At 36.6% G+C, this 12,279-nt stretch overlaps 1 protein-coding gene across 1 annotated transcript in view; it reads right to left on the bottom strand.

Moving 5' to 3' along the window:
• The window catches only part of sos1.L (SOS Ras/Rac guanine nucleotide exchange factor 1 L homeolog), a 68,306-nt gene that overhangs the window by 25,387 nt on the left and 30,640 nt on the right, over positions 1–12,279 (bottom strand). Inside the window, exons 6-11 of the mRNA XM_018262958.2 lie at positions 11,692–11,835; positions 10,530–10,640; positions 10,092–10,190; positions 7,077–7,204; positions 4,761–5,416; positions 696–777 (exon numbers count right to left, since the gene is read on the bottom strand). Of these exons, the coding sequence (XP_018118447.1) occupies positions 696–777; positions 4,761–5,416; positions 7,077–7,204; positions 10,092–10,190; positions 10,530–10,640; positions 11,692–11,835 (1,220 nt within the window). The remainder of the gene's footprint in view (positions 1–695; positions 778–4,760; positions 5,417–7,076; positions 7,205–10,091; positions 10,191–10,529; positions 10,641–11,691; positions 11,836–12,279) is intronic.

Genomic DNA, 12,279 nt, shown 5'->3' with positions numbered 1-12,279 from the left:
ATACTTACCGTCAAATCTTTTTCTCTTGACCTACATTGGGGGACACATGCCTTCCCTCCCTGACAAAATGGTTGTCTAGACAAAATGTTTACTCCTTGGAGTGTCTTATCTGTATATAGTTTTAAAAAATAAATACATAAATTAAAAAAAGGGGTTGAAGGACTTTTCTTCTGTTTTTGGCTTCTTGTTATGTTCCTTCTTCGGTGAAACTGAACCAGATAGGAAGTGAGCAGAGGATGAAGCCCACAGCAGGAGGAGGAGGAGGAGGAGTCAGTTTAAACTTATTAGTGTCTGCTCTCCAGCTGCAGGATCTTCATCCCCATGGTGCCTGTGTCCCCCAATGTAGGTCAAGAGAAAAAGATTTAACGGTAAGTATAAAAATCTCTCTATTATCAGTATTAATAATCCACACCATCAAAGGAATCACAATTCAAACATTTCAGAACATTGTTCTGAATCTCTATTTTCAAAAATGATTATCAATTGGATAAAATTTGGTCTTTTTTTTAATATTTTTTTTTTTAAATTAATTTCCCTTCCTCTTCTACAGCTTTCAAATGGGGGTTCATTGACCCCAGCAGCCAAAAACTGAAAATGTGTATGTGTGTTCACAAAAACAGTTACCCCCACCCCCAAAAAAACTGTATGATGTCTGTTTAACACTGATCCAGATAATGCCAATGCCCTTGACCCACCTTTCTATAAGAAGGCTCAAAAGTTCCTGGGGTTTGCAAAAAGATCTATATGTTGTCAAAAATGTTCGAACAAAGTTGGGATCTGAAAAAAAAGAACATAGCCTCTGTTAGTACAAATATGTACAAAGATGTTGCATAATAAGTGTGGTGCCAGAGAATTACACAGGAATGGTGATGATCTTAAAAGTGGAAGACATGGGATATCTTGGGATGCACATAGCATGGGATGCCTGTGAAGATGTTCTGATGCTACTTTATTATTCTTTAGCAGCCCAAAAATAAAGTAAGAAATTAAGACTGGTTGTACAAATAAGCATCATTGTCTGAAAAACCCACAATCTGGTTACTTTACAAAAGCTCTGGATAATAAACTGAAATAGTCATATAGATGGTATAATTGGTACATAGAATTGGAACATATAATTGGTACAATTGGAGCATCAACACAATTTTTGTTTCCTACTGTACATGATTCAGTATTAAAGGGGGATGATGCAAATTAAAATCAATGTTGGTATAATGCAGGCTTTGATAATAAGTGGTAAAACTTAGATTCAAATTTGATTGAATGCGCTATTACTTCGATTCGTATGGCTTTGAATCTGGCCGAATACGGACCTATTTGGCCAAAAAAAACCTTCGACTTAATTTCGGTTGGTCTTTTTTAATTCGAATTTCGAAGTTTTTTAAATGTGCACAGAGGATCAATAATCTTCAATGCAAGTAAGCTTCTGAAAATTTTAAAAAAAAAAAACATACATAAAGTGCCTTCCACTTGCTGTATGTTACATGAAAACTTGCACTTGTTTGCATGCTGTTCAATATAAGAAGCCTATGGAGATAAAGTAATAGTTACTGTAAACTAAAGAGTACACTTAAAAATATCTTGGGATCATAAGGAGGATCAAAGTGACAAGATAAAATAACACCAAACAGCTTGCAGCATAGTCAAGCTCCAGCAGCAGCAGCATATTGTCTTTAGGTAGTAATGTTTGCAAATGATCTGCTAACATGAATGAACCATCTGCTGCACAATATAAGTAGCAATTGGAATGAAAATGTATATTTTTACCAATATGTGACAACATTTCTGTATGTCGCAACTTTCTGGATAAAGGTTTTCTGGATAATGTATCCCATACCTGTACTATATTCAGAGAAAATATGCTTCCCTTAAATTTTCAACACCACATGCGTATTCATGTCTTTCACCTTTTAGTGAGGCAATTTTTAGAGCACAACAACAATGGGGCGAGCTACAATTAGCTTTAAACAATTGCTCCCAAATTCCTTAAGAAAGGAAGCAGACATCACGATGACGCACAACTACTATTTTTACAACAAATGGAGAAGAACCAAAAATAGCACTGCTTTTAGGGCAAGGAACAATAGTGCAGAGAGTGGGGACCTCAATGAGAAGTTCCTGGGAGGGCAATTAATTATGGAGGACCAGATAGCAGACGGGTCATTTCCTGTCACTAGAGCTGCAGACGATGCTCATTAGAAAAGAGTGCAATGCTGCATTTTTGACTTCTAATTATAAAGCGACTACACTGTAGCTTTTTGTTTTCTTCTTCTTCTTCCGTTATCGTCAGTCTTCTGCCCAGTGCCAAGAAAACAAATCAGCAGAGAAATACGGGAATCCACATGTTAGTATTGGATACTGGCCATGAAATTTAGTCATGTTACAAGATCACTAATAAACAAATTCTGTATTATTTTGTATTCTTGCAACTTCTTATAATGAACACAATTACTGTAAAATCTGAGAGCAAACATATGGGTTGATTTCACCCCACATTCCCTCAAACTTTGCTAAAAATTCATGTTGACAGGACTCGAGTCAGACCTCTTCCTCCACCGCCAAGCCCTCTGGGATCCTTTAGTACACACATATATATATATATATATATATATATATATATATATAAAAAAAACCTTGTCAGCAGACAAAATGGGTTACGTTGCATTTTTTTGTACAAGTAATGCTGGGAATTAGCAGAACATTTCGCTGGAGCCATACCTACACATACTGCTGCACTCCATTTCTTTTGTGGTAAATAAAAAGCACATTACTAAATATGCAAGCAGTTAAAAACCTATACAGATCCGTTATCCGAAACCCGTTATCCATAAAGCTCCGAATTATGGAAAGGCTGTCTCCTTAGACTCCATTTTATCCAAATAATCCAAATTTTTTAAAAATTGTTTCCTTTTTCTCTGTAATAATAAAACAGTAGCTTGTACTTGATCCAAACTAAGACATAATTAATCACCGTTGGAAGCAAAACCAGTTTATTGGGATTATTTAATGTTTAAATGATTTTCTAGTAGACTTAAGGTATGTAGATCCGAATTATAGAAAGATCGGTTATCTGGGAAAACCCCAGGTCCCAAGCATTCTGGATAACAGGTCCCATACCTGTATAGCTACGTATCTTGTGTAGAAAGACTAATTTATGACTATACCATAAGCGAGATTTTGGAAATTTTACCAACGATTAATCCTGTGAGACTATTGTTGTGTTAAGAACATGTCTAGTATAAACTATTCCAGTGCAGTAATGCGTGCAGTTGCTTGAATGCATGTTTCTGCTTGTGTGACCAGCTTCTGGCCTTTGTGTGCTCCGTTAACCTGCAAGGATGGGGCAGAAGCATGTTTACAATTGTATTCATTCAGAATGTCAGAATATACTTCATATGCATGTATGGGATCCGTTATCCAGAACCCCATTATCCAGAAAGCTCCCAATTACAAAAAAGCTATCTCCCATAGACTCAATTTTATCCAAATAATACAAAAAAATTTTAAACTGATTTCCTTTTTCTCTGTAATAATAAAACAGTACCTTGTACTTGATCCAAACTAAGATATAATTGATCCTTATTGGAAGCAAAATCAACCTATTGGGTTTATTTTAACGTTTACATGTTTTTCTAGTAGACGTAAGGTATGAAGATCCAAATTATGGAAAGATCCAGGTGCCAAGCATTCTGGATAACAGGTCCCATACCTATATATTAATATACATACATTACATATTCTATATAATATGTAATAATATACATATATTTATAACTATAGTAAAGGTGACTTGCCTCCTCTTCATTTCTGACAACAGTTCAACAAGACAATTGTCAAAAAGATTTTTCCTAACAAACTGATCCCAATAACATAACACATTCATCATATTCTTCTTTCCAAGTGATTCACACTTCGGGGGCGATTCACTAACTTCGAGTGAAGGATTCGAAGTAAAAAAACTTCGAATTTCGAAGTTTTTTTTTGGGCTACTTCGACCATCGAATGGGCTACTTCGACCTTCGACTTCGAAACGAAGGATTCGAACTAAAAATCGCTCGACTATTCGACCATTGGATAGCCGAAGTACTGTCTCTTTAAAAAAAACTTCGACCCCCTAGTTCGCCATCTAAAAGCTACCGAAGTCAATGTTGGGAAGGTCCCCATAGGCTTGCCTAACTTTTTTTGATCAAAGGATATTCCTTCGATCGTTGGATTTAAATCCTTCGAATCGTTCGATTCGAAGGATTTTATCGTTCGATCGAAGGATTTTATCGTTCGATCGAAGGAATAATCCTTCGATCATTCGATCGAACTATCTGCGCTAAATCCCAGTTGAATATCGAGGGTTAATTAACCCTCGATATTCGACCCTTAGTGAATCAGCCCCTTCGAGTTGTAAACACTTGCTTGTATGTATTTCATGCCATTCTCATAAGTTATTTTTATTTAAAGTTAGCCAAGAAACATTAACTTCGCTTCTCAAGTTAATTAGATGCCAAAAATCTACCTGTGGCTTCGCTTATTATTACGGTCTGTGATTCTGTAACACAGCAACAGTACAAATACCGACATCTGAGAGTACAAATTTCATATTTTCTTAATTTGATACACGTTAAATATACTTAAAGAAAAGTACTAAAATCAGCATACTTCATTTTGGCAGAAGAATTGGAGATTTTTTTTTTTTAAATACAAAAAACAAGAGCAGATTTGTATTTCTTCATTGGGTGAATATAACAGAAATAAAATGGGTGCCATACCTGCATACATGTGATAAGTTAGTCGTTCAATGAGTTTCACTACAGTCCCGGCTTTGATGATGGGGATCCCAGATTTGGGTTGCACATTCTCCTCAAATACAATATTCTCCTCAGAATCAGGTTCGGTAAACCTGTAAAGTTTAGGACTAGGGAGCCTCATTAGTTCATCTTTCTCTTCTTGTGACATTGTTACATCCAATATTCTTTCTAAAGTACTTCTGTACTGCAGGGATATTAAGGCAGCCATCCAGTTGTTTTTTTCTTCTGCTGACTTAGCAGCAAAAATAACACTGTTCTCATCTTTTAAGATAATCTCAAAAGCATGTCTGTACTCGTTAGTGTCATCCTTGTCGTTGATTTGTACCTTTCGCATAAAGAACTTCTCTTTCAATCGATACTCTGCATTACTAGCACCTGGCAGTCTTGGCTGTCCATGATTTGACTTGCAACAGATCATCAAACCATCAAATAGAAATATGTGTCTTTCGTGTTTAGCCCCAACACGTGTCAAGGCTCCCTCCATGATAAATTCGTTACAGCACTGCCCGATGTCTTTGCCCTCCCATCCATCAATATTCTTCTGAATTTCATTCATTTTTTTAATCGCCAATTGTTTCCCCTTCATTTGCTGACTATAAAATCGACATGCAGATTCACTGTAACATAAATAAAAAGAAACCATAAGACAAAAAAGGATTATTATATGATGCAGGTTAAGGTTTATTGTGAATAATAGTTTTATGATATAATATGGGATTCATTTTTTGGAAACCCATTATCCATAAAGCTCTGGATGCAGATATAAAAGGACAGCCATTGCAATTATAAAATAAAATTTTCCAGCTACCAGTTCTATAATAAAATAAATATATTGTTTTTATAAACAAATTACCAACCATTTTGCTTCCCAGACTCAAGCAGAACATATAAAAATAAAGTTTAATACTAAGCTAAACAGGGATAGAAAATAAATTAATTATGTATTCATCTGTGAAAATTGTGCTCATAAATATTCAAATGAATTTGACTCAAACCTTGACTAAGCCCTACAGCCCCACTGTACAGTGCAACTAAAGAAATCTTAACCCAATAGAGAATTAAATGCGGCTTTTTCTGTTCTTCAGACAGCAAATGCATGGAAAGATCCCCATTTTTCTTGCAACATTTATCAAACCTGAAAGAAGTGTCCAGTAATAAAGCTTGGTGTCGGGCAGTGCAGGATTGTAGTGTGCTACAGCTTGCAAGGGGAGGAAAACTATGAAAGGTTTTCAAACAATAACATATACTGTGTGCCTTAATGTCACTTCCTTTAAAAACATAAAGGAAGGGACCAAGACACTCCCACCTTGTATTGCTTCCAAAATCACTTAACACAAGGTGGAAATGTATCAGACTGTCCTACTGTAAGAACAGAAAAAGGCGCATTCTTCTGGAACTCCCTAAACACTACTAAATGTCACTTTACGTAAAAAGTGTATTAAAAACATACAATATTTAGAGCACTTTCCCACCCCCCACCCCCAAAAAATATTGTGCATGCCCACTGATTCTGAACAAGTCTTGAAAATCAAACAGAAACAGAAAGCTATTTACTACCTCCTAGAAAATCTTTATAGCTAGTTGCAAAATATAATGGATAGGGTCATTATTAAAAAATAGATTTAATTTTTTTATTTATAGTAAACTCTTACTTTGTGTTCAAGCTTATAGTAATGTCACTCCAAAAACCTATGTCACGGCAATAGGGGAATTAAATAGAACAACGTGTATGTATGGGAGCTGTTATCTGGAAACCCATTATCAAGTAAGCTCCGAATTACGGAAAGGTTGTCTCTCATAGATGCCATGTTATCGAAATAATCCAAATTTAAAAAAAGGATTTCCTTTTTCTCTGTAATAATAAAACAGTACCTTGTACTTGGTCCAAACTAAGATATAATTAATCTTTATTGGAGGCAAGACCAGCCCATTAGATTTATTTAATGTTTAAATGATTTTCTAGTAGACTTAAGGTCTGAAGATTAAATTACAGAAAGATCCATTATCCAGAAAGCCCCAGGTCCCGAGCATTCTGGATAAAAGATTCCATACCTGTATGTTTAACATAATGCTGTTCTGTTTATCTTTAACATATAAAAATACCACCAGCTCTCAAAAGTATAACTTAAGCAGGAGGTCCCACAGCAAATAACTAGCTCTTAATTTGTTGAGATCTCAGACACACTTGGCAACCCGAACACTCAAATGATGTCACTGCACTATGATCATATAATACCAATTCATACTGCAATTTGGTTAACAACAAAATGGATTTACCTGAGTCGCCTCTTAGCAAGGCTCTTGGAACATATTCTTTCCATGCTACTCTGAAGGTTTAATAGAGCAGTTATTGATTGCTTCAAGCATTCTTTATCTTCCTCATCCTCACTCTTTTCTTCTAATTGCTAAAAAGTTTTAAGGGGAAGTTAGGAGAAAGTGTTAGATCATTGCACACCCTTTAAAGGAGACATTTTATATTACTCATTTTTCAGGTATATGATTCATCCTTCCTCAAAATATGTTATGATGCAGAAAAAAACTTTTTAACGCATTTTACCTCCTAAAAATGTCATTGTATCAAAGCTATAGAGAGATGTTTCTACATCAGCGTTAAGCCTGTCAGTCAGTCAGGGATTGAAGAGACACTTCCACTCTTCGTTTCAGCCTAAACTCTTTATTAGCAGGCAAAACACCTCTCCTCCCACCTTCCTGCATGTATGTGCTCAAGAAAACAACAACTCCCTTCATCTTATCATATTCTGTTTGACAACTGATATATATTATTTTCTCATATAAAAATAAAGAAGTGCTGAAACAGTATATGATAAGGTGCAGTGAGATAGATAAAACAAACAGTGTCCCTTTTTTGTCTTTTAGATGCCGGGACAACAAATCCTACCTGCATAAAACTCAATTTAGTGTATTGATGTTACACAAACTGTTTGCAAATGACACCAATAAAAGAATGAGAGGCTTCTACTTTCTACTATGGTTTGGTTTATACAACTGCCTTTTTGTGCCCCTTTCATTTTCCCCCAGCAATATCCTTACTATGGTGGTTGTCAGGGGGAGAGCAGGTTTACCAGTGATAGTGGATGCAGTAAGGGCGGGTGGTGTGGGAAGAGAGCCGGCAAAGGCAGAGGAGAAGCGAGCAGGGCATGTAGATAGTTGCAGAGAATGCAGGGAGCAGGATGGAGTGCTGTCTGCAGGGAAGGACTGAGCAGGACTGGTGAGTGAAACAATGTCATTGCCAAGAACGCTGCCCACGTCTGCATTTCCAGTAGTGATCTGCGGGTCAGTCTGGAACCCGTGGGTCGGGTGGGTTCGGGCCGACCTCAGCACTCTATTTAGTGCTAAATAGTGAACACTTTTACCTCTAAAATCTCATAGGAATGAGAAGTGACATCTTACAGTGGTGAGCTATAATGTAACACCTTGATAAATCTGCCTCCTAGGGGCTGATTTACTAAAATTCCAATTAATCTAATTTTTTTATGAAATCCGACCAAACTCCCTTCCACAATTTTAATTAATTTATCAATAATATTTCCAAAAACAAAAGCTACAAAACGTCACTGCAAAATCGAGCGTCAATTCTTATCGTTTGCTGCGAAAAATGTACTTTTTCGGATTATTGGTCAAAAACCCTGAATTCTCCAGCACAGATCATGATGGCAAGAAACAACTTCAGGGACATCTGCCATTGACTTATACATGACCTCGAAAGGTTTGAGATGACGTGTTTTCAGATTTGGATTTTTAGCAGGTATTGGGTATGATATATCTCTAAAAATTAGTTGGTTTTTTTTTAATGAAAAATTCGAGTTTTCCCCTAAACTCCTTGACCAAAAAAAAAATCAATATTTAATAAGTGGGCCCGCTAGTGTACAATACTACTGTATTTAAGCCTAATTTAATGAATCTTTTTCGACTTTTGCCTCACTTTATGAAGAGCATAAACATACAATTCCACAAAAATATGACTGAAATGTTTTGATATGATGAAACAAATATGATTCAAACACAACTTTACTACCCAGAGAGAATCAGAAAGTTACGGCTGTTAGAAAATAAATGGCAATGTTGCCTGAGGAACCGCTTGTCTACCAACCCCTTCACCCACAACACTAAACCCTCCCGGTTAGTGGTATCAGCCTCTTTGACCAAGCCCACATGGTGCGGGTGAAACGCGCATCAGGCACTCATTTTTAATCTGGTTAGGCAGGGCGCCGGAACAGACTGAAATAAGGGGTGGTTACCACTAACCGGGAGGATTTAATGTTGTAGGTGAAGGGGTTGGTATGTACTACCAGCCCACTAGCTCTTGTCAATTTGTCTCCCTGGTTTCAACCGGGTTTTAATTGTGAAACACTGGACCATTCTTAGTATTTTGGTCAATAAAAGTTACGTTTTAATTGTGTATATATACATGAGTTTCTGGACACATTTAGATGGGAAATCTAATATATAGGTCAGTTCTTTTTCTTTCACATGTGATTCATTACTTGATCCTGCACACCATCCACTGTTTTTCACACTTCATGGGAGGTGCTCCCCATTATTCTTTTTACATATCCCCATATATTATTAAACAATATCTGGACAATTTCTCAGATGCATGGAAAATGTCTGTAATGCTTTAAAGGAGAACTAAAGCTCAACAAAGAAGCAGAGCAAAAATGCTGAGCATTATGTCTTGAGGCTCTGTATAAGCCCAAGAAAACCACAGCCCTTTAATATATTTGCCTCCAAATATGCCCCAGTAGCTCCCCTAGTTCTTTTCTGCTAATTCACAGCACCTGCTTTGAACTGTTGACAGCTACCTGAGCATCAGGACAGACGCACAATATGCTTTATAATTATTAAGTTGTATACGGTTGTAGGCTAAGTAGTAATTCATTCAGAATCTCATTCTATGGCATCTCAGAAACCAGTACAGTTTGCAGCAAAAGCATCAGAAACGTACTTTCTGCTTGATGATGTATGATGTCCCCTAAGCTTAGTTTCCTGTGCAAAACTTTGAGGGCCTGGATTATTACTGTAATAAAGATATTGAACCTTTAGGCTGGTGCAACAAGTTCAGTTTATAAAATACAGCATTTCTAGCCTAGTCTATTCTTTTTTTTTTAAGGTTTAGTTTTCCTTAAATCAGGTACAAATGAGAGGCTCGTCTACACTGTATTTGTAATATTAAGAGCATAAACCCTTTCAAGCATGGCAATACATTAACTGCTTAACACTTCACAGTGCTTGTCTATTGGAAATTGTAACTAAATGCACTTTACTACTTACCTTAATAAATTCAAAGTAGTGCAGGCAGTAGTAAACAGGAGCAAGAAGTAGCCGAGGTAAAACATATTGCACAGCTTCCTTAAAACCTTCACCTATAGACTGAATATGACATCAAACAGGTAAGAGAAATCTGTTTTTTGCAAAAATTATTTAACCAGCAATGATAATGAGGCAACAGTTGGAGATGTTATTTTCTGCCAGTAATTGCATTCCATATATTACTTGCAGAGCTCACTGTTGCATTCAGTGAAAAGGTGAATGCAGCGGTGAGTTAAAAACTGGAAAAAAATATTTGTTGCAACTATAGAAGTTGACACGTAATTCAATCTCGGTAATCTTCCAATTCATTCAAATAAGCCATGATTTAGTTATACAAATATGAATTGTTGATCACAACTCTCACTAAATAAGCTTTGATGTCATGCATATGAAACATACCTGTAGATAGAGAGCAGCACCAGGCTTTGAAAGCTGGCCAAGGAAATGATCATGAAAACCTGGTCGGAGAATATCCTGAGCATAGGACTCATACGGGTCAAAAGCCAGCTCCTAAAAGGAAGCAAGAGCATGAAATATGTGAATTAGAGACATGCACAGCTTCTCACTTAATTTATTTGTGCGTTTTAACCACAGCAAAATTGTATTTTAACACATTTACAAACACATCACAGTGCACTGTCTTCCCCCCCCCCCCCCGGTCTGCCTACCTTGTGTTAGCCACACCCTCCTGACGCGTTTTGCGCTATTGGGCGGTTCATCAGAGGATAATGAAGCACCCAATATCGCGAAATGCGTCAGGAGGGTGTGGCTAACACAAGGTAGGCAGACCGGGGGGAGGGACTGCACAGTGGTGCTGTTTGTAAATGTGTTAATATGCAATTTTGCTGTGGTTAAAACGCACAAATAAATGTGAGAAGCTGTGCATGTCTCTAATTCATGTATTATAATTGAAGTGGACCTGTGCACGGCTCTTACTATATAGATAGCATCTGCCCCAAAATCCTTAACTAAAGCATGAAATATGTCCAGTATATATCATTAATTTTTTAAATACTTTTTTTGTGCAAATTACTAATGTGAAAAATTCTATATCTTATTACGGCAGGATTTTACATTTCCTTACTTATGCTGTGTTCCAATACTTTGTCACCCCCTACTGGTTAATGTAAACCACTAAGCCCCCTTTTCCAAATTTTAAGGTGTTAATTTTTAGCTTTTCATTTTAATATAGATAGGTTTTTTGGTTTTTTTTCAACCAAAATTACCCATGTAATTATAAAAGCATAACCCAAGGCTCTTTTATAATATTGGTTTGCATCCTGTTTAAACGAGATAAGGGGATAATCCGTTGTTACACATATTACATCATGAGAGTTCTTTAATTGCTTTCCACTCAAAATTGTTAATTGCTCACTTCACAAGCTAAGCACATATATTTCGTGCCTTAAATAGAAACAGTCTTCTATTGCAAGAAACATTTAACCTACTCATCATTGGATACAAAAGCTAGCACACCAAACCACAATACCTCTTCCTTAGCTTTGAGTTCAGTACACCACATGAATAAATTTAAAATTTTGAAAAATTAGAAAAATCTCACCTCTGCCAGATCTTCAAAGCAGCTTCCAACTAAAGGATGAGGGCTGCCTTCATCTGTCATTTCCACGGTGTCCTCAATAAGGCCCAACAGTTTCACGCTAAGTTCATGTATATCAATTATTCGACTAAATATATTTTCTACATCCTACAGCCAAAACAAATAAGTTATGCTATAAGTACTATAAATAAATGCAAAACAAATAGCATCCTGAACCAGTTCCTTACAAGGAATTATACTTTGGTAATTGGGATTTGAACCAGGGACCTCTTGGCTTCTGGCTAGCACTTACCACTCAAGTACTGTGTACTTGCTCGAGTACTGTGGTCTGTTTCTAACTATTGCTGCCTTACCTAGTTTGGGAATCCTTGTCTTGACTTGTATAATAAACTTTCCTGACTTGCCATTCTATTCTTTTATTCTGCTCATCACCTTCCTGCTCCAGACAGGGTCCATGAAGAATAAGAAGCAGCAAAACGTTTTGAGTTTTCTCCGAAAGTAAAGACTAAAAATTATAATTAAAAGTTCAAATCATTTATTGGGACATACAGATAGCCGCCTAACGCTTTCGTACCTACTGGGGCACTTACA

The sequence above is a fragment of the Xenopus laevis genome, chromosome 5L, assembly GCF_017654675.1.
Source record: "Xenopus laevis strain J_2021 chromosome 5L, Xenopus_laevis_v10.1, whole genome shotgun sequence".
Classification (NCBI taxonomy): domain Eukaryota; kingdom Metazoa; phylum Chordata; class Amphibia; order Anura; family Pipidae; genus Xenopus; species Xenopus laevis.
The sequence above is the reverse complement of the archived record's forward strand: the minus strand, read 5'-3'. Positions and strand labels throughout refer to the sequence as shown.